Source organism: Solea senegalensis, unplaced genomic scaffold, assembly GCF_019176455.1.
Source record: "Solea senegalensis isolate Sse05_10M unplaced genomic scaffold, IFAPA_SoseM_1 scf7180000015120, whole genome shotgun sequence".
Lineage (NCBI taxonomy): Eukaryota > Metazoa > Chordata > Actinopteri > Pleuronectiformes > Soleidae > Solea > Solea senegalensis.
Genome location: NW_025321229.1, coordinates 64,119 through 90,237, shown reverse-complemented (window position 1 = coordinate 90,237; position 26,119 = coordinate 64,119). Strand labels below are relative to the sequence as shown.

The following is a 26,119-nucleotide window of genomic DNA, read 5'->3' as shown; positions in this document are numbered from 1 at the left end:
AGATGGACGGATGAATAAGTGCATGATGTCATCTTCACTCTGTTTATTCTCAACAACTAAAAAACTCATCACTCTCTTTCATGTTTGTCATCTTCCTTTAATTTGTCTGTCTGTTTGTTTGTGTGTTACTACACTCAGTGATTCAGACTGTAAAGTTCTGGTTCAGTTCTGGTTCAGTTCTGCTTCATGTGTTCATTTGAGGAGCAGAACAAAGGCCTTCAGCCTTTATTTCTGAGAAAGAGTGATGCGCGTGTGTGTGTGTGTCCCATGGTGTGAAACACAAAGACATTTAAAGAGACAGAAGCTGAAGTTAGTCCTTTATGTCTCAGCACCACAGTTCTCCGTGTCTCCTCTGTGTCTCCTACGTGTCTCCTACGTGTCTCCTTCATGTGTCCTCCGTGTCACAGGAACCTGAACTTCAAACTCGTAGAAACCTCATCAAACCCTGACATGAGATTCTAAGATGGCTGCCACTCTCTCAAACTCTGCTCCTGTTATTCATCCTTTCACTGTGTTTCACAGTAAATCTGTTGTTCACACACAACTGCTTCATTTGCTGTGTGTGTGACTGGAGAAGTTCTCCATGTCTGAGGACCGGAGAAGTTCTCCATGTCTGAGGACCGGAGAAGTTCTCCATGTCTGAGGACCGGAGAAGTTCTCCATGTCTGAGGACCGGAGAAGTTCTCCATGTCTGAGGACTGGAGAAGTTCTCCATGTCTGAGGACCAGAGAAGTTCTCCATGTCTGTGGACCGGAGAAGTTCTCCATGTCTGAGGACCAGAGAAGTTCTCCATGTCTGCTCCTGTAGTTCTCTGTGCCTCTTAGAAGTTAATCAGGAGCTTCTTTGTTTTAAAATCAAAATTCAGTCATCAGCCATCTAATTCAGTGTTTTTCAACAGTTTCATAACAACAACAGTTTCTGATTAACACCTGTGTGTGTATGTGTGTGTGTGTGTGTGTGTGTGTGTGCGTGTGTGTGTGTGTGTGTGTGTGCGTGCGTAGGGAATGTATCAGCTGTAAAGTGACTCCTGTGGATCAGCGTCAGGATCAGTTGCTGGTGTCGGTTTTAGCAGTGGAAACCTTAGAATCCAGCTGGTGTGGGTGTGTGTGAGTGTGTGTGTGTGAGAGAGGTTGTGGGTTTAAAACCTGGCCGTGAATGTGTTTCTAAAAAAACTAGTTGCTCCTGATAGATACGCTGTATGAATGTGTGAGTGAATGGGTATGAATTGGTGAATGATGTGGTTCCTCATCAGTAAATGATGCTCATGTTTCATTCTAATCTGAATAAGCCAGTGAAATGTTGGATTTGTAACTGAAACAGGTTCAGCTAAGGTCAGAGGTCAGAGGTCGGTGGGGCTCATTAACAAACGACTGTGACGTCATCATTTTCCACTTTTTATTTATTTATTTATGAACAGTATCAGTAAGGACTCACTGTCACTCACTGATTCATTCTAGAAAATTAGTATTAGCACCAGATGAACACATGCTTTATATAAAAACTGTGTAACTTCTTTGTCTTTACTTCCTGTATTTAAAAAACTCAGTAAACAAATATAAACCTGAATTATCACAACTGTCCACTCTGTCCACACTGCTCAGTGTTAATGGGTTAGAGACAGAGTGTCTCACTGACTTTTACTCCTGCTTGAATAAATAAACCTGATGAAATCATGTTTTCTCCTCTCAGGTGATCTGTTACTGTCTGTCTGTCTGTCTGTCTGTCATCATGAGCTCGTGGGTCGTAAAGAACAGAAAAGATCCTCAGTACAGACGACACTTTCTGACTGACAACAGCAGCTATCAAGGTACGCACGCACACGCACGCACACACACACACACACAGATACAAAGGAAAGTGTATGTCACAGAGTGAACAGCAGGGGGAGACTTGTATCCACTCATGAGTCTGATTCTAAACATCAGTGAAAACGTGTGTGTGTGTTTGTATGTGTTCTCTATATTCATCACTTCATATAGATTCACATCTACACATGTTTTCTGTGATGATGATTTAAAAAATCTGCTGTTTGTTTGTCTGATGAAACCAGAGTGTGTGTGTGTGTGTGTGAGAGAGAGAGAGAGAGAGAGTGAGAGAGACAGACGTACTGTGTGTGTGTGTGTGTGAGTGAGAGAGAGACACTGTGTCTGTGGGGGTGTGAGAGAGAGAGAATCAGCTTATGGTGGTTCCTCAGTGAGGACAGTGTGCGCGCGCTCAGACTGTGGATGAGAGCGCAGCAGCAGCAGCTTCTACAGCAGCAGCAGCAGCAGGTTCTACAGCAGCAGCTTTAGCAGCAGCAGCAGCAGCTTCTACAGCAGCAGCAGCACATTCTACAGCAGCTGCAGCAGCAGCAGCAGCAACAGCAGCTTCTACAGCAGCAGCAGCAGCAGCTTCTACAGCAGCAGCAGCTTCTACAGCAGCAGCAGCAGCAGAAGAATCATGTTGTTCTTCATGTGAAGGTTGTTAGTGTTGGTGGAGAAACGTGTGGTTGGTGTTCAGACTTGTTTTGGTGGAGGAACATGTTGTCAGGAGCACATGGAGGGAGATGGTGAGAACACCTTCAGTCCTCAATGGCAGAACTTGAAGTGTGTAGAAACCTGAACCTGGAGAGGGGTGAGTTTTTCCTCCTGTCAATCATTTCATCACTTTGTTTTTTTTTTCTGTCTGAATTTTCTGACAATGATTCAGTGAAAATTGAAGAAGAACCTTCAACCAGCAGTCTATTCCTCATCCTGTCATAGAAGTTAATCATCCTGTCATAGAAGATCATCATCCTGTCATAGAAGGTCCTCATCCTGTCATAGATGATCCTCATCCTGTCATAGATGGTCTTCATCCTGTCATAGATGATCCTCATCCTCTCAAATATGACCCTCATCATGTTTTAGATGATCCTCATCCTGTCATAGAAGATCCTCATCATAGATGGTCCTCATCCTGTCATAGATGATCCTCATCCTGTCATAGATGGTCCTCATCTTGTCATAGATTATCCCCATCATGTCATAGATGGTCCCTCATCCTGTCATAGATGGTCCTCATCATGTCATAGATGGTCCTCATCCTGTCATAGATGATCCTCATCCTGTCATAGATTATCCTCATCCTGTCATAGATGATCCTCATCATGTCATAGATAGTCCTCATCCTGTCATAGATTATCCTCATCATGTCATAGATGGTCCTCATCCTGTCATAGATGGTCCTCAGCATGTCATAGATGGTCCTCATCCTGTCATAGATTATCCTCATCCTGTCATAGATGGTCCTCATCCTGTCATAGATGATCCTCATCATGTTAGATGATTGGCTGACAGCAGCTGATGGACAGTGTGCTGTGGTTCTGTATTTCTTGTACCTGTTGTCCATGTTAATGATGAGACATTAGAGGGACATGTCTCTTGTGGTTGTTGGGTTGTCCACCAATAGTCCTGCAGTTTATCCGTTGTTGTCTTCTTCTACTTCAGGGTCAAAGACCGGGGAGGACATGTTGTCTGTCTCCAGTCTGACTAAGTGTTTACATGCAGGAGTAATCAGACTATGAATCACATGATCCTGTTAGTCAGACTAACATGTCTTAGTCTGACTAAAATCAGACTTTCAACATAAATGTAAACACACTGTCATGGTGTTGTTCATCCACCTTCTACCACTTTATCCTCCACATGAGGGCCACAGGGGGCGCTGTGCCAATCTCAGCTGATATAGGGCGATAGCCCCTGATAGTCGGGCCCACACCCTGATAGGGTTAAACACACAATATAACACACACAGACACACACAGACTGTGGTTCAGTCCTGGTGTAAAATGATCTGCAGTCGTCACGTGTTTATTTCTGAAGCTGTGTTTTTCCTCCGTGGCTGCGTTCACTGATTTAATGAGATGTCCCTCCTTCTCTCATTCTCTCCTTCATCATCTCTCCTTCTCTCTTTCTCTTCTTCATCATCTCTCCTTATCTCTAAGAAGAAACATTTCTCTTTCTAATTCATCTTTGTTAAAAGCTGCTTCTGTTTTCATTTGTCGGCTTCAGTGACGCTCATTTAGAAGATCGATGTGTGTGTGTGTGTGTGTGTGTGTGTGTGCGTGTGTGTGTGCGTGTGCATCACTGACACAGCTGCTCATGTTGTGACAGTCAAGAGAGGAGGAGAAGCTTCAGTGAGGAGAAGCTTCAGTGAGGAGAAGCTTCAGTGAGGAGAAGCTTCAGAGAGGAGAAGTGAGGCTTCAGAGAGGCTTCAGTGAGGGTGAGGAGAAAGCTTCAGTGAGGGGCGTTGAGGAGAGCTTCAGGAGATTAGAGGGCTTCAGTGAGGGGAGAAGCTTCAGAGAGGAGCTTCAGTGAGGAGCTTCAGAGAGGAGGAAGCTTCAGTGAGGGCGTTAGTGAGGAGAAGCTTCAGAGAGAGAGAAGCTGGTGAGGCTTCAGTGGTGGCTTCAGTGAGGAGAAGCTTCAGAGAGGAGAAAGCTTCAGTGAGGGAGAAGCGTTAGTGAGGAGAGAGAGGAGCTTCCAGGAGGAGAAGCTTCGGTGAGGGGCTTCAGGAGGAGAAGCTTCAGTGAGGAGAAGCTTCAGAGAGGGCGTTAGAAGGCTTCAGTGAGGAGAAGCAGTGAGGAGCTTCAGAGAGGCTTCAGTTCAGTGGGAGAAGCTTCAGTGAGGAGAAGCTTAGTGAGGGAGAGTGAGGGAGAAGCTTCAGAGGGAGAAGTTAGTGAGGAGAAGCTTCCAGTGAGGCTTCAGTGAGGGCTTCAGAGAGGAGAAGGCGTTAGAGGCTTCAGTGAGGGAGCGTTAGTGAGGGAGAAGCTTCAGTGAGGCTTCAGTGAGGAGGCGTTAGTGAGGAGAGAAGGGCGTTAGTGAGCTTCAGAGGAGAAGCTTCAGGGAGGAGAGGCTTCAGTGAAGCTTCAGTGAGGGAAGAAGCTTCAGAGAGAAGCTTCAGAGGAGGCTTCAGTGAGGAGAAGCGGGGGGAGCTTCAGTGAGGGAGAAGCTTCAGGAGAGGGAGGGCTTCAGTGAGCTTGGGGGAGGAGAAGCTTCAGGTGAGGGCTTCAGTGAGAGGCTTCTGAGCTTCGGTGAGGGCTTCAGGTGAGGGAGAAGCTTCAGGAGGGGCTTCAGTGAGGAAGCTTCAGTGAGGGCTTCGGTGAAAGCTTCAGTGAGGCTGGGAGCTTCGTGAGCTGAGGCTTCAGGAGGAGAAGCTTCAGAGGAGAGCTTCAGAGGGAGAAGCAGTGAGGAGAAAGCTTCAGTGAGGAGAAGCTTCAGTGAGGAAGAAAGCTTCAGTGAGAAGCTTCAGTGAGGGAGAAGCGTTAGTGAGGGCTTCAGGGCTTCCAGAGAGGAGAGATTCAGAGAGAGGAGAAGATTCAAGGGGCTTCGGCAGTGAGGAGAAGCTGAGTCCTCCTCAATCATGCTGGATCATTTGTGAAATGCTGACGTCTGTGACATGGATGTTAGAGGACGACTGACTGTAGCTTAACATGAAATAAAACCACCAACCTACTTTAATCTATCAGCTTCTTGTGGGTTGGGCTAATCCAAAATACTGAAAATAAGGGGGGTGTTCTCTGAAGACACGCTGTGATCTGTGGAACAGGGGTGCTCTGCAAACACCCCCGTTAGCACTTGGTACATTCCTCCAGATGAAATCACATGAACCTGTACCTGTCACATGTATGAAATGAACACGGAAGAAAGTCGACTTATTAGAATCTGATTCGAACCAGAACTATCGACTGATTCATCGACCAGTCGACCGGGACCGCGCACACACACACACACACGTAGAGTGAGTGGTATTAGGTTGTGGGTTTGATTCCTGGTCTAAGGGTTCTTGAGCAAAGACATTTAATAATCCCACGTCGCTCCTGATGGTGCCTCCTCCTGCTCCTCCTGCTCCTCCTGTTTTGTTGGTTATTTACTAACTAGCGATTAGTTAACAGAAACTTTTATGTATTCATATTCATCATGATGATAACATGAATGTGTGTGTGATCACGTGATCACACACATAATCCTTTGTGCTTCACATCAGATTAAAGTTGTTAATCTGTAAAAAGTGTGGACATGAAACAGAGTTAATCTGTTTATTCTGGTTCTCAATGTCATAAAGGTTTTTAATGTGTGGTCAGACAGCAGAAAGCGCCCCCTCTGGCACACACAGGTACTACCTGAGAAACCTGTGTGTGTGTGAGACTCAGGATCTGCACTTAAACTTTACAAAAAACTAAAAAACAACCAGATTAAGATTATTTCTGACAGGTTTCTCTTAATTTTCACTTCAGTGACAGTGACGCTATATTTGCAAGAAGAATGAACTCAGTATGAATGAATGAATGAATGAAACAAAAAAGTATAATTTGTAAAAATCGGTTGTTAATAAATAATAATCCTGATCATTAAAAATGTTAAATATTAAACAAGAGAGCGCCACCTGCTGAACGTGACAGTGTGCTACAAACTTGTGGCCCGCGGCCCACATGTGGCCCCTCACTTCATAGTTATTTTTATAAATCAAATAAAATGTGAAATTATTTAATCTCTTGTGTACACTGAAGCTTGAGCGCCCCCTGCTGATGTGTGTGTTTAATCATTTATATATAAATGATATTTTATATAAAGTTTAAAGTAAAGACTTTAAAAATCAGTTTTAGTGACTGAAGATTCTGAGAGTAAACATTTAAAAGCTTACGTAAACAAATCTTAATCTGACAATAAATGACATTATAATTATATAATAATGATTATTATTGTAATAATTATTGTAGTAATTGTAACTGATGCATCTTCTTTGTTTAATATTTATGTTTTATTTTCTTCTTCTGCAGAAGGAGACACTCACTGATGAGACACAGTCTCTGTCTGTGTGTGTGTCTCATCAGTGAGACAGACAGAGAGACATTCAGCTGTCCTCAGTGAAAGCAGCTCAGTGTTTCCTCACAGTCGCGTCTCTGTTTGTCTCTCAGCTGCTTCCTGAGACTCACGCTCACTTTTCACGTCTTCCTGAGAAAAGACGTGAAAAGTGAGACACCTGTCCCCTCTGTGTGTGTGTGTGTGTGTGTGTGTGTGCAGTGGAGCGATGCATGAGTGTGATGCAGTCTGGGACACAGATGGTGAAACTGAAACCAGGATCTAAAGCTCTGGTCAGACTTTTCTTCCTGGACGAACATCGTTCTTGTCTGCGATGGAAACCGTCACGAAAGAGCGAGAAAGCAAAGAGTAACAATATTATTATTATTATTATTATTGTTATTACAACATTATATATATGTTAATTTCTTATCCAAACAAACATCCTCCTCCTGCTCCTCCTGCTCCTCCTCCTCAGTCACCATCGACTCTCTGTACAAAGTGACAGAGGGAGGACAGTCGGACGTCTTCCATCGTCACACAGACACGACCTTTGACCCCGCCTGTTGCTTCACTGTTTACCATGGAAACCACATGGAGTCTCTGGACCTGGTCACGTCTAATGCAGACGAAGCCAGAACCTGGATCACTGGCCTGCAGTTCCTGATGGCGGGGATCAGTGACGAGGACTCGCTCGCCAAACGTCAGCGGACACACAACCAATATCCTTATCTGTAGATTTATACGTGTTCACGTGTGTGTTGGTGAGGACGGATTTGTGTGTTTTCTTTAACGTGTGTTTGTGACGTGGATGAAACAAACGTTTGAAGAAGCCGATAAAAACGGCGACGGCCTCCTGAACATTGAGGAAATTTACCAACTGCTGCACAAACTCAACGTTAATCTTCCTCGAAGGAAAGTCAAGCAGATGTTTCAGGTCAGTGATGTCAACACACAAACACCCAAACAAACTCACAAACACACACACACAACAGGAAGTCAAACAAAACAAAGTGAAAATAAAAGTTTCCAGTCAAATGTAAACAACAAGACGGTCACGATGATCTCAGTATTTGGCAGAGCATCAGTTGGTGGATGTAGATAACAGCTCATTATCTGGCAGTCAGTCTGTCTGTGGATATAGTTGACAGCACATTATTTTGCAATCAGCTCAACATCCTCTTTTTGTGTCTATTTCTTCTCCATGTTCTCAGGAAGCTGACACGGACGACCAGCAGGGGACGCTAACATACGACGAGTTCTCCGTCTTCTATAAAATGATGTCACTGAGACGCGACCTCTTCCTGCTGATGATGGCACACAGTGACAGGAAGGACCACCTGACGGCCGAAGAGCTCGCCCACTTCCTGCGTAACGAGCAGAAGGTCAGAGGTCAAACAAGTAACTGACGACATGTGGCGTGAAATAAAGGTCATCACAGGTCAAATGTTTCCTCTGCAGATGATCGACGTCACTCCCGAGTTTGTCGCAGAAATCATCGACAAGTTTGAAGTTTCTGACGAAAACAAACAGAGAGGAGTTTTAGGCATCGAAGGTAAAGATTTCACTCATTTATCACTATTACTGATAATAATAATAATAACAATTATAATAATGAACATTTACATCAGGAAACGCAAAGAACAAATAAAGTGGCTTTTTATTTATTAAAACAACAACAATTTTACAAAACTCAGCAAATCTACGTAAAAACCAAAATAAACAACAAATAATCGTTCATAACCAGATTTTATTCACAGACTAAAACACAAGTAAAAGACACAATAACTCGTCCATGTACAGATTTAAAGTAAAAATACATAAAACTTCTGATGAAGCCAAGTATTGCAAGTAGTTTATTTTAAAATGTACTACTCAAGTACTGAAAGTAAAAGTAGAAGTATTGTGTTATGTAGTTAGCAGGCAAAAGTTTGAATATCATATTTTTTATATGAGCACAAAAATAGACGTGGGCTATGGTTTATATTTGGCAGCAGTAAGTTATATGTGACATAGGCTTTATGATAAAGTTAGCTAGCTGCTAAGTGAACACCGCAGCATGTCAGGAACCGCGGGTCAATTGTAAGGTCATTATTTCACAATCTCAGCATTTCATTTGATATGAATGTTCTTTTACGTCCATAAATGAAAACATAGACTCAGCAGGGCCAGGGCTGGTCTGCTTCCTCAACACCATGATCACTGACAAACACAAATGTTTTTAATGAAATCTAAAAATACACACACATCTTTTACAAATATTAACAAACAAATATAATGTTTGGAGAAAACTGAACAAAATGGCTGCTGTTTGTTTGTTTGTTTGTTTTATCGGGAAACTGGCTTCTTTAAACACCAGCTGTCCAATCAGGTGAGGACAGCTCACCTGGCCACGCCCATTTATCCTCAGTGATTCTAATCTGTGGATTTATTTTCAGGTTTTACGAGTTTCATGCGCAGCCCGACGTGTGACGTCTTTAATCCTTTACATCACGAGGTCAATCAGGACATGGAGCAGCCGCTGTCCAACTACTTCATCGCCTCGTCTCATAACACGTACCTGACCGGAGACCAGCTTCTGTCTCACTCTAAGACAGACATGTACGCCTGGGTGCTGCAGTCCGGCTGCCGCTGTGTGGAGGGTGAGGACATGTTCACAGACTGATGAACACATGAATGTTTCCCATCTTCATTTCACCCTCTCTCTCTTTGTAGTGGACTGTTGGGATGGTCCTGATGGAGAACCTGTGGTCCAACATGGTTACACTCTGACCTCCAAGATCCCGTTCAAGTCTGTCATCGAGACCATCAATAAATATGCTTTCATCAACAACCAGTGAGTCACTGTGTGTGTGTGTGTGTGTGTGTGTTTGTGTGTCTATCCATGTGTGTGTGTCTGTGTGTGTGTCTATCTATGTGTGTGTGTCTGTTTCTGTTATAAAAAGCTGTAATATAAAACGCTCTGTTATAAAATGCTCTGTTATAAAACACTGTTATAAAACACTCTGTTATAAAACGCTCTGTTATAAGCTCTGTTATAAAACGCTCTGTTATAAACGCTCTGTTATAAAACGCTCTGTTATAAAAAACACTCTGTTATAAAAGCTCTGTTATAAGCTCTGTTATAAAACAAAACTCTGTTATAAATAAGCGCTCTGTTATAAAACACTGTTATAAGCTCTGTTATAAAACGCTCTGTTATAAACTCTGTTATAACTCTGTTATAAAACACTGTTATAAAACTGTTATAAAACACTCTGTTATAAAACGTTCTGTTATAAAGCGCTCTGTTATAAAAACACTGTAATACAAAATGCTCTGTTATAAAACACTGTTATAAAACGCTCTGTTTTAAAAACGCTGTAATATAAAACGCTCTGTTATAAAAACGCTTTGTTATAAAAACGCTCTGTTTTAAACTGCTTTATTATAAAACGCTCTGTTATAAAACGCACTGTTATAAAACGCTCTGTTTTAAAATGCTCTTATATAAAACGCTCTGTTATAAAAACACTATGTTATAAAAGCGCTGTTATTCTGTTATAAACGCTCTATTATAAAGCGCTCGTTAAAAGCGGCTCTGTTATAAACGCTCTGTTATATAATAAAAGCGCTCTGTTTTAAACGCTTTATTATAAAAATGCTCTAATATAAAACGCTCTGTTATAAAAACGCTGTAATATAAAACACTCTGTTATAAAAATATAAAAACACTCAATATAAAATATAAAAACGCTGTGTTATAAAAAATGCTCTAATACAAAACACTCTGTTATAAGCAATATAAAAGCGCTAAAGCTGTAATATAAAGCGCTCTGTTATAAAATGCTGTTAAAAACGCTCTGTTAAAGCGCTGTAATTATAAAGCGCTGTAATATAAAATGTTATAAAAGCGCTTTGTTATAAAAGCGCGTAAAAACCGCTCTATTATAACGCTCTGTTATAAAAGCTGTAACGCTGTAATTTTTAAACCGCTCTATTATAAAACGCTCTGTTATAAAAACGCTGTAATTATGAAAACGCTGTAATTATAAAAACGCTGTAATATAAAATGCTCTGTTATAAAACGCTGTTATAAACGCTCTGTTTTAAAATGCTCTGTTATAAAAACGCTTATATAGATCACTCTGTTATAAAACGCTCTATCATAAAATGCTCCTTTTCAGGCTACTTTACTTCAAACTTTTTAAAATGAAATAATTTTTACTGTCGTCCACAGTGTCCTCAAATGTGTCCAGTCTGAGTTTAGTCTGTTTAAATGAATGGAAGTCAATGCACAGTCCTGAGAAGAATAGCTGCACAAACCTTGTGTGTGTGTCTGTGTGTGTGTGTTCAGGTTCCCGGTGATTCTGTCCATAGAGAATCACTGTAACATCCAGCAGCAGAAGAAAATCGCTCAGTACCTGAGAGAAATCTTCTCAGACAAACTGGACGTGGGAGATTCACTGAGCAGAGACTCCAGGACTTTACCCAGTCCTCACAGCCTGCAGGGGAAGATCCTCATCAAAGTAACAACTACACAACAACGACAAAACTACACAACAACGTCACAACTGCACAACAACGACACAACATCACAATGACACAACTACACAATGACACAACTACACAATGACACAACTACACAATAACTACACAACGACACAACTACACAACTACACAATAACTACACAACACCACAACTACACAACAACGACACAATAACTACACAACAACGACACAACTACACACGCGTCACAACTACAATGACACAATATCTACACAACGACACAATAACTACACAACAACGACACAACGTCACAACAATGACACAACTACACAATAACTACACAACTACACAACAATGACACAACTACACAACAATGACACAACGTCACAACAACGACACAGCGACACAACTACACAATAAATACACAGCAGTGAGACACAGAGACAGTGAGACACAGAAGAGACAGTGAGACATGGAGACAGAGAGAGACAGAGACAGAGAGACACAGAGACACAGAGACAGAATGTCTGGACGAGCAAAAGCTTTCAGCATTTATAGATTAAATATCTTTTGGTTTTATGAGCTGAGTAAAGTCTCTGTCTTTGTGTCTTCACATGTCTGCAGAGACACAGATGAGACAGTGAGAGACAGACACACGGAGATGAACTAGATTAATAAAGTAAAGTCTTTGTGTCTTCACTGTTACATGTCTAAAGTGAAAGAGCATCATTGATTTTCTATAAAGCTCTTTACTCCTCCAACACTTTCCCTCCGTCTCTGCCCTCGTTTGAGAATCCTCAGAGACAGTGTCGTGTGTGTGTGTGTGTGTGTGTGTGTGTGAGAAGAGGTCACTGATGTGTGTGTGGATATTTTCATGTATTTCTCTGCTGATGAAACAGAAACGTTCTGCTCCACAGTCTGAACTCAGAATATAAGAAATAAACAAAAATTTCTGAGCTGCTGGAAAATGATGTTAAACATATACATTTATATCTTCACTAAAAACAGGAACATACTTCTTCTTCAGCGTGATGATCAACGATGATCAGACATTTAAATGCATTATTGTCAGTGTTGTGATTATTATTGTGATTGTATGTTTGTGTAATCGTTGTTTTCTTCTTCCTCAGGGAAAACGTCTTCCTTCGTATTTGTCTGCAGACGCAGAAGAAGGAGAAGTTTCTGACGATGACAGCGCTGATGAGATCCAAGAAGATTTCAAACTGAAGAGCAGCAACGTGAGAACAACCAGACTGTATCTGCTCTTCATCATCATCATCATCTTTGTCTTTCACTTCCTCGCTTTCCTCTTTTTTGTACATACACAACCAGTCTTTATTTTCATGACTGTTTCTGTGCAGATATCTCACTGAAGCATCAGAACTATGAATGAACACATATGGAATAATGTAGTAAAGATATTTCAGATGCTCTGATGACACCTCTGCACACTCTTGAGCTTCATCAGGTCGTCACTGACATGGTTTTCCAACAGTCTGACCTTTAACCTTCACTCTGCTTCCATCTCATCCCAAACCAGCTCTGACTGTGACTGTGGAGGTCAGATCACTGTGGAGTTCAGGTGACTGTGGAGGTCAGATCACTGTGGAGTTGTGACTGTGGAGGTCAGATGACTGTGGAGGGATCACTGTGGAGGGATGACCAGAGGTCACTGTGGGAGGTCAGATCACTGTGGAGTTCAGGTGACTGTGGAGATGACTGTATAGATCACTGTGGAGGTCAGATGACTGTGGGAGGTCAGATCACTGTGGAGTTCAGGTGACTGTGGAGGTCAGATCACTGTGGAGTTCAGGTGACTGTGGTCAGATCACTGTGGGAGGTCAGATGACTGTAGGAGATCACAGGGGTGACTAGAGGTCAGATGACTGTGGACAGATGACTGTGGAGGTCAGATCACTGTGGAGGTCAGGTGACTGTGGAGGTCAGGTGACTGTGGAGGTCAGATGACTGTGGAGGTCAACATGCAGTTGGTGGAACCAAACATCTCTAATTTGGACTCATCAGACCAAAGCACACATTTTCACTCATGTCCATTGTTTGTGTTTCTGACCCAAACAAATCTCTTGTGCTTGTTGCTCTCCTGAGTCGTGGTTTTTGAGCAGCTGTTTGACCATAAAGGCCTGATTCACATAGTCGCCTCTGTGTGACTTTCCTCTGGGCTCTAATCTGAGCTCTAATCTGAGCTCTTATCTGAGCTCTAATCTGAGCTCTTATCTGAGCTGCTGATGATGAACTCTTGGTCTTCTCTCCTGGGCTGGTCCTCATTCAACATTCCACTCATGAACCCTGACCAGGCTGTGAAGTGAAAACCATGTCAGTGACGACATCATGAAGCTCATCGAGACAGAGAAGGCCAAGAGTTTATATACAGCTGCACAGCGCCACATACAGGCCGAACACATGTAGTGTTTGTTTTTATCAGAGAACAGTAACGTGACAGGTCCTGGTCTTTGTGGCAGGCTAACGGTCACCACCAGGTGGAGTCTCACATCCGGAACAAACTGGACTCTCTACTGAAGGAATCTCGCATCGGAGACAAAGAGGATTCTGACAGTTTCAGCATCCGAGCTCTGCTGCGAGCCACACACCAGGGTCTGCACAAGAACCTGCGGCAGGTAACACACACACACACACACACACACACACACACACACACACACACGCACCAGGGTCTGCACAAGAACCCGCGGCAGGTACACACACACACACACACACACACACACACACACACACACACACACCAGGGTCTGCACAAGAACCCGCAGGTACACACACACACACACACACACACACACACACACACACACACACACACACACACACACAAACACACACACCAGGGTCTGCACAAGAACCTGCGGCAGGTAACACACACACACACACACACACACACTGATGACATCACAGAGCAGCTCTGAGAAAACAACAACAATCATCCAAACCATGTGACCAGGACATACTTAATATTTCAGTTTGCTGCTTCTTCCCCTCGATCTATTTTTAGAAGCTCCACTTTCCTTTTCCTTCTTCCTCCTGATTTCTCTCCGTTCTTCATCTTCCTGTCGTTTTTCTATCTTTTCTTCACTTCCTCTCACATCCATGCTCTGCTTTATTGGACGATGTGTGTCGCTGCTTTCCAGCTCCTGAGCTTCAGGGTTTAAGTGACTCACACACACGCAGACACACGTGCACGCACACACACACTCACTCACTCACACACACACACACACACACACACACACACACACACACACACACTGATGGTGTTCTCTCTCCTCCAGAGCTCCAGAGGAGTTCTGAAGAAATCCCAGAGCAGATCGTTCATCACGACGCTCAAACAGAAGGTGAAAGATAACGTTTTCTGTTCATCATAAAACTGGGTTCAAAACAAACATTAACTAAAGACACAGTACACCTTATACATGTTATAGTTATAGATGTTATAGTTATAGATGTTATATTTATAGATGTTGTAGTTATACATGTTATAGTTATAGATGTTATAGTTATAGATGTTATAGTTATACATGTTATAGTTATACACGTTATATTTATAGATGTTATATTTATAGATGTTATAGTTATACATGTTGTAGTTATATATGTTATAGTTATACACGTTATATTTATAGATGTTATATTTATAGATGTTATAGTTATACATGTTATAGTTATAGATGTTATAGTTATACATGTTATAGTTATAGATGTTATAGTTATAGATGTTATAGTTATACATGTTATAGTTATAGATGTTATATTTATAGATGTTATATTTATAGATGTTATATTTATAGATGTTATATGTTGTAGTTATATATGTTATAGTTATACACGTTATATTTATAGATGTTATATTTATAGATGTTATATTTATAGATGTTTTAGTTATAGATGATGTTATAGTTTTTAAAGTTATAGTTGTTATGTTATAGTTATAGATGTTATAGTTATATATGTTATAGTTATAGATGTTATAGTTATAGTTATAGATGTTGTAGTTATATATGTTATAGTTATAGATGTTAAAGTTATAGATGTTATAGTTATAGATGTTAAAGTTATAGATGTTATAGTTATAGTTATAGATGTTATAGTTATATATGTTATAGTTATAGATGTTATAGTTATAGATGTTAAAGTTATAGATGTTATAGTTATAGTTATAGATGTTATAGTTATATATGTTATAGTTATAGATGTTATAGTTATATATGTATATCATCATCCGGTTTAGCATCATCCAGATTATCATCATCAGGATTAGCTGGAGCAAGATGGTTAGCATGCTAACTGTAGTCAACATTTTTATTATTATTTAATCTCTGAAGCAGAAATATTGACGCACTTCTCCTTTAAAATCATGTGAGTTTTTCCATAACTTCAACTGTGAATGAATTATTTACGTGTGTGATGTTTATGCTCTAAACTGCTGCTTCAGGCAAATCATATATAAATACATGAATTCAATTCATTCATTCATTTGAACCACATTCTTACATTTATATCATCTGATTTTACAGGATATTATTGTTTGAACAGTGTGTGTCTGTGTGTTCATTCCTCCACTTGCTTCTTTTTTTACCCCCTCCCTCCCTCCCTCCCTCCCTCCCTCGTCTCCTCTTCATTGTTACAGATCATGTTCCTCCCACGTGTGTGCGTGTGTGTGTATGTGTGTGTGTGTGAAGCTGTTTAAAGCGTGTAATTACTGCAGTGTCCGCTTCTCACTTTAGCTCTAAACACACACATGCACACACACATGCACACACACACACACACACACACAGAATAATACAGTTAGTGTATTTTCATTCATCTGTTACATAAAATGTCAGAAAAATAATGTTTCTTGTTTTTTTTAAAAACAGAAATGTTCACATTTATAAAATAAAACAGTCGATGTAATAACAAGTTTGAACTTGTTTGTGTATTTTCACAGAGACATTCCAAATCCAGACTGTCCTGCCAAAGTGTGGACAAGGATGAGGACAGTGAGGACAGATGTGGGACGGAGGCTGGAGGACAATTAAACAGGTGACCTTTAATCTGCTATAGCAGAGTATGGCAAATTATAGAAGAGTATAGTAGATTATAGCAGATTATACATCATTATTCCTTATTCTCTGTCTCTTGTTTCTGTTTCTGTGCACATTTTTCTCTCCAACTCATTTTCAGTGGACGAGCTTCGTCTCTTTGTTCCTGTTGTATATATTTAAATATTCCTGTCCTCAGGATGTGACTGTCACTGTGTGCGTGTGTGTGCGCGTGTGTGTTGCGCTGTGTGAGCTCTGCTTGCTCTTAATCTTTATTGCCTTTGATGTTTTTTCCTGCAGTTTTCCAGCTGCTTCTTCACTGATGGATTCCCTCTCTCGCTGTCTGTCTGTCTGTCTGTCTGTCTCTCTCTCTCTCTGTGTGTGTGTTAGAGGTGGGAGGAAGAGGAAGACGATGAAGCTGAGCAGAGACCTGTCAAACCTGGTGGTGTTCACTAACTCTGTGGTGTCTCAGGAGTGTCTCAATGAAGGTGAGAAGACAAACGTCTCATGTCTGTCACTGCAGCTCAAAGACATGGACTGATGTCAGAGGTGTGTGTGTGTGCAGGGACACCGGGGGACGTCCTGTCCTTCAGTGAGACCAGAGCTCAGTCTCTGGTCCATCACAGAACGGAACACTTCCTCACTTTTAACCAGAGGCAGCTGTCGCGCATTTATCCGTCAGCGTATCGCATCGACTCGTCCAACTTCAACCCTCAGTTCTACTGGAACGTGGGCTGTCAGCTGGGTGAGAGGACACACACGCACACACACACACGCACACACACAGCACATAATTATATCATTATTATATTATAATGATAATAATAATAATAATAATAAGTGGCATGTGTCTGTCAGTTGCTCTGAATTATCAAACAGAAGGACGGATGATGCAGCTCAACAGAGCCAAGTTCATGGTGAACGGGGGGAGTGGCTACGTTCTCAAGCCGCCACCCATGTGTAAAGGTAGATTTTTTTCAGAATAAAAGAATAAAAATGAAAAGAATATAAAGCTCATATGATTATGATTTTATTTTAAAGCACTTTTAATCTTTATCCTAATTTGCTGCACTGTACGTTATTTTAATCACATGTTATTCTCTATTTACTCTTTTTGTTATTAATATTATAATATATTTAACTTGTCTTTATGTAAAGCACCTATGTAATCTGAGTAAAAGACGATGTAACTTGTTAATGATGATATTATGTTATGTTTTTTTATTATGATGACATAAATTGAGTGATGACATAAATCAAAGTGTCTCTCTTTTGGCCTCAGGCTCCTTTAACTCGTTCAGTGATGATCCACTTCCTGCTTATCCTAAGAAACAGCTGCTTCTGAAGATCATTAGTGGACAACAGCTGCCAAAACCTCCAGACTCTATGCTGGGAGACCGAGGAGAGGTGGACACTCATCTATATATATATATATATATATATATATATATATATATACTCTATATACAGGCTTATATAGCTTATATACATGCACATGTTTACATGGGTTTATTTCTCTCATCAGATAATTGATCCATTTGTTGAAGTGGAGATCATCGGTCTGCCGGTGGATTGTTGTAAAGAACAGACACGCGTCGTGGATGACAACGGTTAGACCCACACACATCACACACTGTGGATTAATAACACATTAATAACACTGACCTGAATGAGATCATGTGACATGAAGAGACTCGTGAATCTGAATGTTAGTGTGTCCATCACTGATCCATGAAATACAACATTTATACAACGCAGTAACACAGTGTGTGTGCGTATGTGTGTGTCTCAGGATTTAATCCAGTGTGGGAGGAGACTTTGTCCTTCACGCTTCACATGGCTGAGATTGCTTTGGTGCGTTTCCTCGTTTGGGACCACGACCCTATTGGACGTGATTTCATCGGTCAGCGGACGGTCGCCTTCAGCAGCTTAATGCCCGGTGTGTGTGTGTGTGTGTGTGTGTGTGTCTGTGTGTTTATTAGCACAGTGTTACTGAGTTGTGTGTGTGTGTGTGTTGTCCTTAGGTTACAGACATGTGTATTTGGACGGACTGACTGAAGCATCCATCTTTGTGCACGTGTCAGTGCACGACGTGTATGGGAAGGTAAATCCACACACACTTTCCCTGAGACTCTTTTATTTTGTTGTTTTTGATGACGACAAAGAGTTTGTCACATATTTGAACTCTTTGTGTGTTGGAGTCTTTGATTCAACTTGTATTCCTTCAACCCTGTGTTGTTACAGTGGAGCCCTCTAGTGCTGAACCCCAGCTTTACCATTATGCATTTACTAGGATCTAACAAGGTACCTGCTGCTCCAGGCTCTGTGCTGCTGCTGCTGCTGCTGCTGCTGCTGCTGCTGCATGTGTGTGTGTGTGTGTGTGTGTGAGACGTTCATGGTCCAGTGTGTAAGAATTAGAGACGTCCAAAGGTGAGACTGCAGGTGAACTACGGTGGCCTTCACAGACCAGAGAGCATGCAATCATCGTGAGCTTCTGCATCAGAATGAAAACAGTCATGCGTCTGAGCTGCTGCAGAAACATGGCCAATAATAAATCATCTTAAATGTTACACACTGGTCCTTTAAAACACAGATATATAAACATTCAATTCGCTTATATATCAACGTTTATTCATGATTCATTTTTGGATGGAGAAAAAAAAAAGCATGCGTCCTCAACAGCTTTCTGCTGAGTGTTTGTTGTGCTCTGTTTCGGAGGAATGTCGCCATCTACAGGCGGCGCATGTAAAAGCATGTAATAAACGGCATCATTTCATATCTGTTCATTGTTGAATGACAATAAAAACTTGCTCTCAGGGTCATCAGCTGCGAGGAATCCGAGGTTTGTTCAACCGCTCGTCCAAATCCTCGGGGCTCCGGAAACGCTCCATCAGTGATCATCTGCTGCGACGCACGGCCAGCGCTCCAGCCAAAGGACGGAAGAAGACAAAGATGGTGCTCTCAGAGACTGTGGCTTCAATATCAGAACAAAGGAATGGCCCAGGAGGAGGAGGAGGAGGAGAAGGCATGTCAGTGAAGGAAGGAGGCGTGGATAAGCGTCTCCAACCTCGACCTCCTCTTGTCCACAGACCCATGTCCATGCCTTTAGAGAAGCTCCTGCAGGGGCAGCTGTCGCTGTGCTCCTCTGAAGCAGACTCCATCGTCGGTGAGTCTCCACATCACCAACATTTACAATCATGCAATTACTATCAACAAAAGTCTGTGAAACCACAAATCTGTCAAATTTGTTTCTAAATGTATTTATGAATGAATGAAACCACCACTGTAGACCGAGGGACCACTGTAGACCGAGGGACCACTGTAGACCGAGGGACCACTGTAGACCGAGAGACCACTTTAGACCGAGGGACCAATTCAATTCAATTCAATTCAATTCAATTCAATTCAATTTTATTTGTATAGCGCCAAATCATAACATACATGAGACATAGACAACATCAAGGAGAGCAGAGAACCCCAACAGTTCACACAATGAGCAAACACTAGGCATCAGTGGAGAGAAAAAACTCCCTCTTAACAGAAGAAGAAATCTCTGACAGAACCAGGCTCAGAGATGTGCGGTCATCTGCCTCGACCGGTTGGGGTGAAAGGAAAAATGGGGGACAGTGGAGAGGTGGGGGACAGAAAATGGGGGGAGAGAAAGGACAAGAGGGAGATGAGGGAGAGACGGAAGAGAGAGAGGGAGACCAGCAGCAGATACACAACAACTGTATCAGGTTACAAGTTTATACAGTTACTGATATCGACTTTTTAATTACAAAATAATAATAATGGTGACGATGAGCGTAGCCTCGGAAACTGGATCTTGATCCTGCAACCTGCATGATGAGAATACAGACAGAGAGAGAGGGAAGGAAGGAAAGACACAAACTAGGGAGAGAAAGAGACAATGTTAATGACATATAAAAAGTCATAATCATATCCTGAGTGTGAGAGAGTGAATGTGCGTGTACCACAGGAAAATCCCCCAGCAGTTTAGTTCTATAGCAGCATAACTAAGAGCTGGTCCAGGATTCCCTGGACCAGCTCTAACTATAAGCTTTATCAAAAAGGAAAGTTTTAAGTTTAACTTTAAACACAGAGAGAGTGTCCGCCTCCCGAACTATCATTGGAAGCTGGTTCCACAGGAGAGGAGGAGCCTGGTAACTAAAGGCTCTGCCTCCCATTCTACTCTTACAGACTCTGGGAACCACAAGTAAACCTGTATTTTGTGACCTAAGTGGTCTATTAGGGTGATAAGTGGTCTATTAGGGTCTATTACTGTAGACTGAGAGACCACTGTAGACCGAGGGCCCACTGTAGACCGAGGGACCACTGTAGACCGAGAGGCCGCTGTAGGCCGATGGACCACTGTAGACCAAGGGACCACTGTAGACCGAGGGACCACTGTAGACCGAGGGATAAACAGACTGAAGATCTTAATCATACTGAGAATACAGAGAAAACACAAAATATCATCTTTAACTTAATTATGTACAAAAACATTTACTTTAAGAAGAGCACAATTTCAGTCAGCTGACTGGGTGACAGAATAATAGATGTAAATATCACATAAGACAAACGTCCACAGTCTTTCCTCAAACAAAGACAAACATCAGGCACCACCCACACCCTGCCCACACTCTGCCTACACCCCACCCACACTCCTGCCTACCAAGACACTGTTCTCAGTGGAAACACAAGCTTGACCAGGACTGTACCATTCCAGACTGAACCAGACTGAACCAGACTGGACCAAACTGAACTAATCTGGACCAAACTGTACCAAATTACCAGGGGGTGGTGGCTCAGTGGTTAAGACCCTACCTTGTGTACCAAAGACATCATGGTCGCAAGTTCGATTCCACCCCTGGCTAAGTGTACTTGATTCCATTGTAAGTCGCTTTGGATAAAAGCGTCTGCTAAATGACATGTAATGTAATGTAATGTAAATTGAACCAAACTGAACCAGACAAACTGAACCAGACTGGACCAAACTGAACCAAACTGGACCAAACTGAACCAAACAACCAGACTGAACCAGACTGAACTAAACTGAACCAGACTGAACCAAACTGGACCAAACTGAACCAAACAACCAGACTGAACCAGACTGAACTAAACTGAACTAAACTGATGTGTAATAATGACTCTGTTTTAATGATTGCTGTAAACATGGTGACAGAAGAGCGTCCTCTGATGTCTTAACATGCCTTTTCTGTCCCATCTTCATTTGCTGTGCTTCTTTATGGTAGAGCACTGACAGGAAGTCCCTGCAGGTAATCTAACACACTTACTCTGTGACGGCATGTCAGCATCGCGTCCACCCACTGTACTTTATATGTTCAGAGAAATATACGTTTGACCTCATCTGACCATCTTTTCCTTGATATGGATTTGTCTGTTTTTTCATGTCCAGCTTCCCCTTCACCGTCGTACCTGCTGATCCATTTGTCTGTGCATTGGTTGGACTGTTACTTGTCTTCATTTTTAATTAGCGGTTAAACTGTTGGTCAATATTCATGTTATTTATAAATATTGTTTCCCTATCATTTGTGTCCTCAGGAGTTTGTCCCCTCACCAGGCCCCGGTCTTCATCTGCTGACCTTTTCGTCAAATCATCCTTTTCTGTTGGACCAAGCGTCTCCTCCTCATGTAAGGCAAACACAATACAAGACTTTGGCCAATCGGAAGAGACTTCATATCTGGTTATTGGTGGTGGAGAAGAAAGAAAGGAAGAAGACTATGCAAATTACCTTTCAGAAGATAATGAAACCAACAGATCAAAGATGATCTCCACAGGAACAGAGAGGAACTGTTTGGTGTCACCTTCCATAAACAGGATAAGACCAGGGAAACCAGAATCAGCATCTAACAGCACAACGTTCACAGTTGCCCCTTCAGTGTCCACCTCCTCCTCCTCTTTCTCCTCTGTGGCTCCACACCCCTCTGTCAGTGTGGACCATGATGTGAAGAGTCCCAGCTCTGTGTGTGACAGCACCATATCCAGACTCATCGATGCCATGTCCTTAGACCGTGAGCAAGACTCATGTGGTTCCATCTCTGCTCTGATTGGTCAGTTTGAAACCACTGCTGACCAAAGTGGTTTCTCAACATCTTATCCTTTGAGTCCCTCCCTTCAGGCAAACCTCAGGTCCACCACTCCAAAACCTCTGCAAGATTTAAGGTCCACTCCCAAGACCCATGCAGCTGTTCTTAACATGAAGCACCTGGTAAATTCCCAACAGGTTCCTCAAAACATGAATACTGTCAATCATGAACCACCTGCTTCATCTTTGTTCTCCAGTCCAGAAACCGCTGAGCTGGAGGAGGTGTACACCATCCTTGACGAGGAGGTGCTGTCACCTGTGTCAGTTTACAGCCTGAGGAAACAGATTCACTTTCAGGCCGACCCTGTGGAGAACAGTCTGAGCTCCTCACCTGCTGAAGATGTTCAGAGTTTTGAGAAACATCGCAGTAATGATGTGAACAGAAGGTTTGGAAGTGAAGAGCCCGAGGAGGCAGAAGAGAGAGTTTACGAGGAGGTGAAAGATCTCACACCATCTGAGACAGAATGGGCTTCTTCTACAAGGTATGACTGTTACAAATTTTTCCATGACACAGCTATAAATAACTTTGGTGAAGTTGAAATTAATGTTGATGAGGATCCAGTGGATATGATGCTGACCTCTTCAAGACATTGCAGCCAGTGGGATGAGCTAAGAAGTCCAACCAAACGCCATGCTATCTACCAAAACCATGAGTCCATTCACAACTACACCCAGCACAAACGGAGCCTGTCACATCATCACTTCACCTCATATGCACCTCATGCAGCATTTTCAGAACATCCGTCCCCAGTGAGTCGACCTTCGTATCAGCTGACCGATCACCATGGACACCACGACAACGTCCAGCCTTCACTCCTCCACAGAACATCCACCTCACGTCAGCCTTGTCACAACAGTCTGTCCAGTTCTAAGACCTTCAACAAGAGCAGAGACACACGGAGCTTCTCTCAGCAGCAGAGGAGCTTCAGCAGCAGCCAGATCCTCGACTGGTCTCAACAAAACCAGCCTCAGTATCAACAGAAGGAGCAAACACTGAGCGTCCACAATGGTTTCTCTTCTTCTGAAAGTCTTCAGCGTCAGTCTGCTGCGTCTTTAAACACCTGTAGAGACAGAGGGTTGAATACAGCGTCTTCAGACTGTGATGCAGTATACAGCCACGTGGACTATGACTGCATTAAACCCTCAACAGAGTCCTCGCAGTCACACACACAATCACACACACTGCAGTCATGGAACCAAAACGTCCAGGTCTCCAACCTGAGGCTCCAGCCTGAACCCAGAGCTTCAATTCAGTCAAACTTAACTTCTTTAGCAGCTCGTTCTCACTCGGTCAGCACCGATTCCACCGCTCCCAGCCAGAGTAAGTCCAAGTCTCTGGGAGATCTGACCTCTGAAGACATATCCTGCAACTTCCAGAGCAAATACCACATCATTAGTCGCAGTTTCATCTCCCCTCATGTGAGGAAACAAAAGAGAGCGGCCGCTTTGGGAGAAGTCTCCTTCCAATCCCAATCATGTGATCCACTCACAGAACAGCTGCGGAAGCTGGTCACGTTTGAGGTGGATGACCGTGACGGAGAAACACCTCCGTTTCACCATGAAGTAAAACCCTCAGTGTCCCAGCAGCAGGTAACAAGTGTAGCTCCCGATGATTCCCCTCCACTCCTCACCCGTCGTCTTTCTTCCAGGAGCCAAAGTCGCGTGCGTCACATCAACAGCCGAGCGCGTGAAAGACAGCAGGAGTCGCTGAAGACCAATAATCAATCCAGTGTTGGTGGAGTGGTTTTCAGGAACAAAGCAGCTTCACAGAATCCACCAGCGAACAGACACTCCACCGGTTCTTACATCGCAGGTTGTTACTTTGACGAGCTGGAGGACCGAGGGTTTCCTGAAGGGGCGTGTACGTCCCTGCGTCATGGAAACGGAGATCGTTTTTACACCGACAACGCTCTTACAAACTCCTCCAACTGTGCGTCAGAGCCCGAGGTTTACTTCCTGCTCCGACTGTAGCTCTGACCTTTGACCTGTCCACCACTGATTCTTGATGATGTTTTGCTGTGTTTCCATCATGGTCCGGTTCAGTTTGGTACAGTCCTGGGTCAGGCTTGTGTTTTGACTGAGAACAGAACTTTTACTTGGTCCGAAGGTCGCCTAGCGTCGTAGCGACGACAACGATGGAGCACGTCCAGCAGCTGTCATGGGTGGAGCCGGTCTAGCTCCGCCCTGACTGTACCACTTTAGTGAAGGGAGACATAGAATGGAACGGTTCTGGTTATTTTGGTTCTGTTTCTAATGGAAAAACAAAAACAAACGTACATAACCAAACTGAACCAGACTGAACCAAACTGAACCAGGCTGAACCAGTCTGAACCAGACTGAACCAGACTTCCACTCGATGCAAAAACAGCTTTTCATTGTTGTTAAAGAGAAACGATCCACAGTTAAATACGTGTTTACAGACCAGAATGTTTCTGTTTTTACAGAGAAATGAATCAAACATTTCATATAAACCACGGTTGGATGTGACAGCATGAATCTCGTTTATGAAACAGTCTTAATTGTAAATGTATTTGGAAACTGTGATTCCCTCCAAATTCTCGTGCTCTCTTTGTCCTTGTGATGTAAAAACTGTGAACTGACTGTGAACTTTGACTCTGAAGCAGAAAAGAAGTTTAAAACAGCGAGAAAACGTGTGAATGTGTAGAATAATCCAAGTTTGAAGCGATGGATCAAACACGAGTCTTCCCTCTGTTTTCAGTGGTTGTGTGAATATTATTGTCATTGTTTTGATTCACAGATGGATTGTGTGTGTGTGTGTGTTTCTGTTTGTGCATGTTACCTGTGAACATGTCAAGCATGTGACTATGCATCACTTTATACAATCGATGTTTTAATATTTGCACAGAACTCAGTGTGGTTTGAAATGTGTGCAATAATTGAGAAGATTAACTTGGACACGTGAACTCTGCTGTCTTTGATTTATAGAATCAGAAAAAGATTTGGATTTTAAAGCTTTTTATTTTTATAATTGCTTTGATACAGACTTCAGACAGAATCTGTGTTGGCTGTGGTTATTTTATTATTTTAGTCTTTTCATTATTATTCCGTCCTTTCTTTCTTTGTATTGTTGCTCAATGAAAACTCTGAGCATTTTCCTACAAATGCAATAAAATATTGAATCTTTGTTTTAAAAAACTTCCTTTGACTCTGAATTCAACAAACGACATAACATCACACTGCTGATGATGATGATGATGATGAAGCTGCTGATGATGATGATGATGAAGCTGCCGCTGCTGCTGCTGCGATGATGATGATGATGATGATGATGATGCTGCCGCTGCTGATCATGATGCTGAAGCTGCTGCTGCTAATGTAGCTGCTGCTGATGAAGATGCTGAAGTTGCTGATGAAGATGCTGAAGTTGCTGATGAAGCTGCTGCTGATGATGAAGCTGCTGCTGCTGCTGTATGTAATATTATATATAACATTATATATCTTCTTCCAGGTTTAGACACATAAGTAACAAAGTTAGAAACATTAAACGTTTGAATGACTTTAGAAAAGAAGCTGTTCTTTAGTCTCGTGATGTTCTAAAGTTTAAAGACATGTTCCTGCTGAGACAGCGAGGCCGTGGCAGCAGAGAAGATTCTCTCCATGCAGAAATCTGATTTGTTTGTTTAAGAG

The 26,119-nt window shown here is 42.4% G+C and overlaps 1 protein-coding gene across 4 annotated transcripts; it reads left to right on the top strand.

Moving 5' to 3' along the window:
* The first annotated feature begins 1,728 nt into the window (after positions 1-1,728).
* Positions 1,729-25,627, top strand: plch1 (phospholipase C, eta 1). 4 transcript variants are annotated; one of them, XM_044017160.1, is made up of 24 exons: positions 1,729-1,807; positions 7,041-7,187; positions 7,297-7,540; positions 7,626-7,755; positions 8,033-8,203; positions 8,280-8,373; positions 9,257-9,460; positions 9,534-9,654; positions 11,155-11,326; positions 12,438-12,545; positions 13,788-13,943; positions 14,610-14,672; positions 16,268-16,362; positions 16,752-16,849; positions 16,927-17,106; positions 17,220-17,327; positions 17,644-17,768; positions 17,887-17,971; positions 18,154-18,300; positions 18,386-18,465; positions 18,606-18,665; positions 19,179-19,527; positions 21,617-21,640; positions 21,927-21,989. In XM_044017160.1, exons 1-23 carry the CDS (start codon positions 1,729-1,731, stop codon positions 21,622-21,624), a joined length of 3,024 nt encoding a protein of 1,007 aa, XP_043873095.1. In that variant the 3' UTR covers positions 21,625-21,640; positions 21,927-21,989. The 4 variants fall into 4 exon arrangements, with proteins under 4 accessions (XP_043873095.1, XP_043873092.1, XP_043873094.1 ...); XM_044017157.1 differs by lacking the exon at positions 21,617-21,640 and having other exon boundaries at positions 21,927-25,627; XM_044017158.1 differs by lacking the exons at positions 1,729-1,807; positions 21,617-21,640 and adding an exon at positions 2,424-2,613 and having other exon boundaries at positions 21,927-25,627.
* Positions 25,628-26,119: the final 492 nt, after the last annotated feature.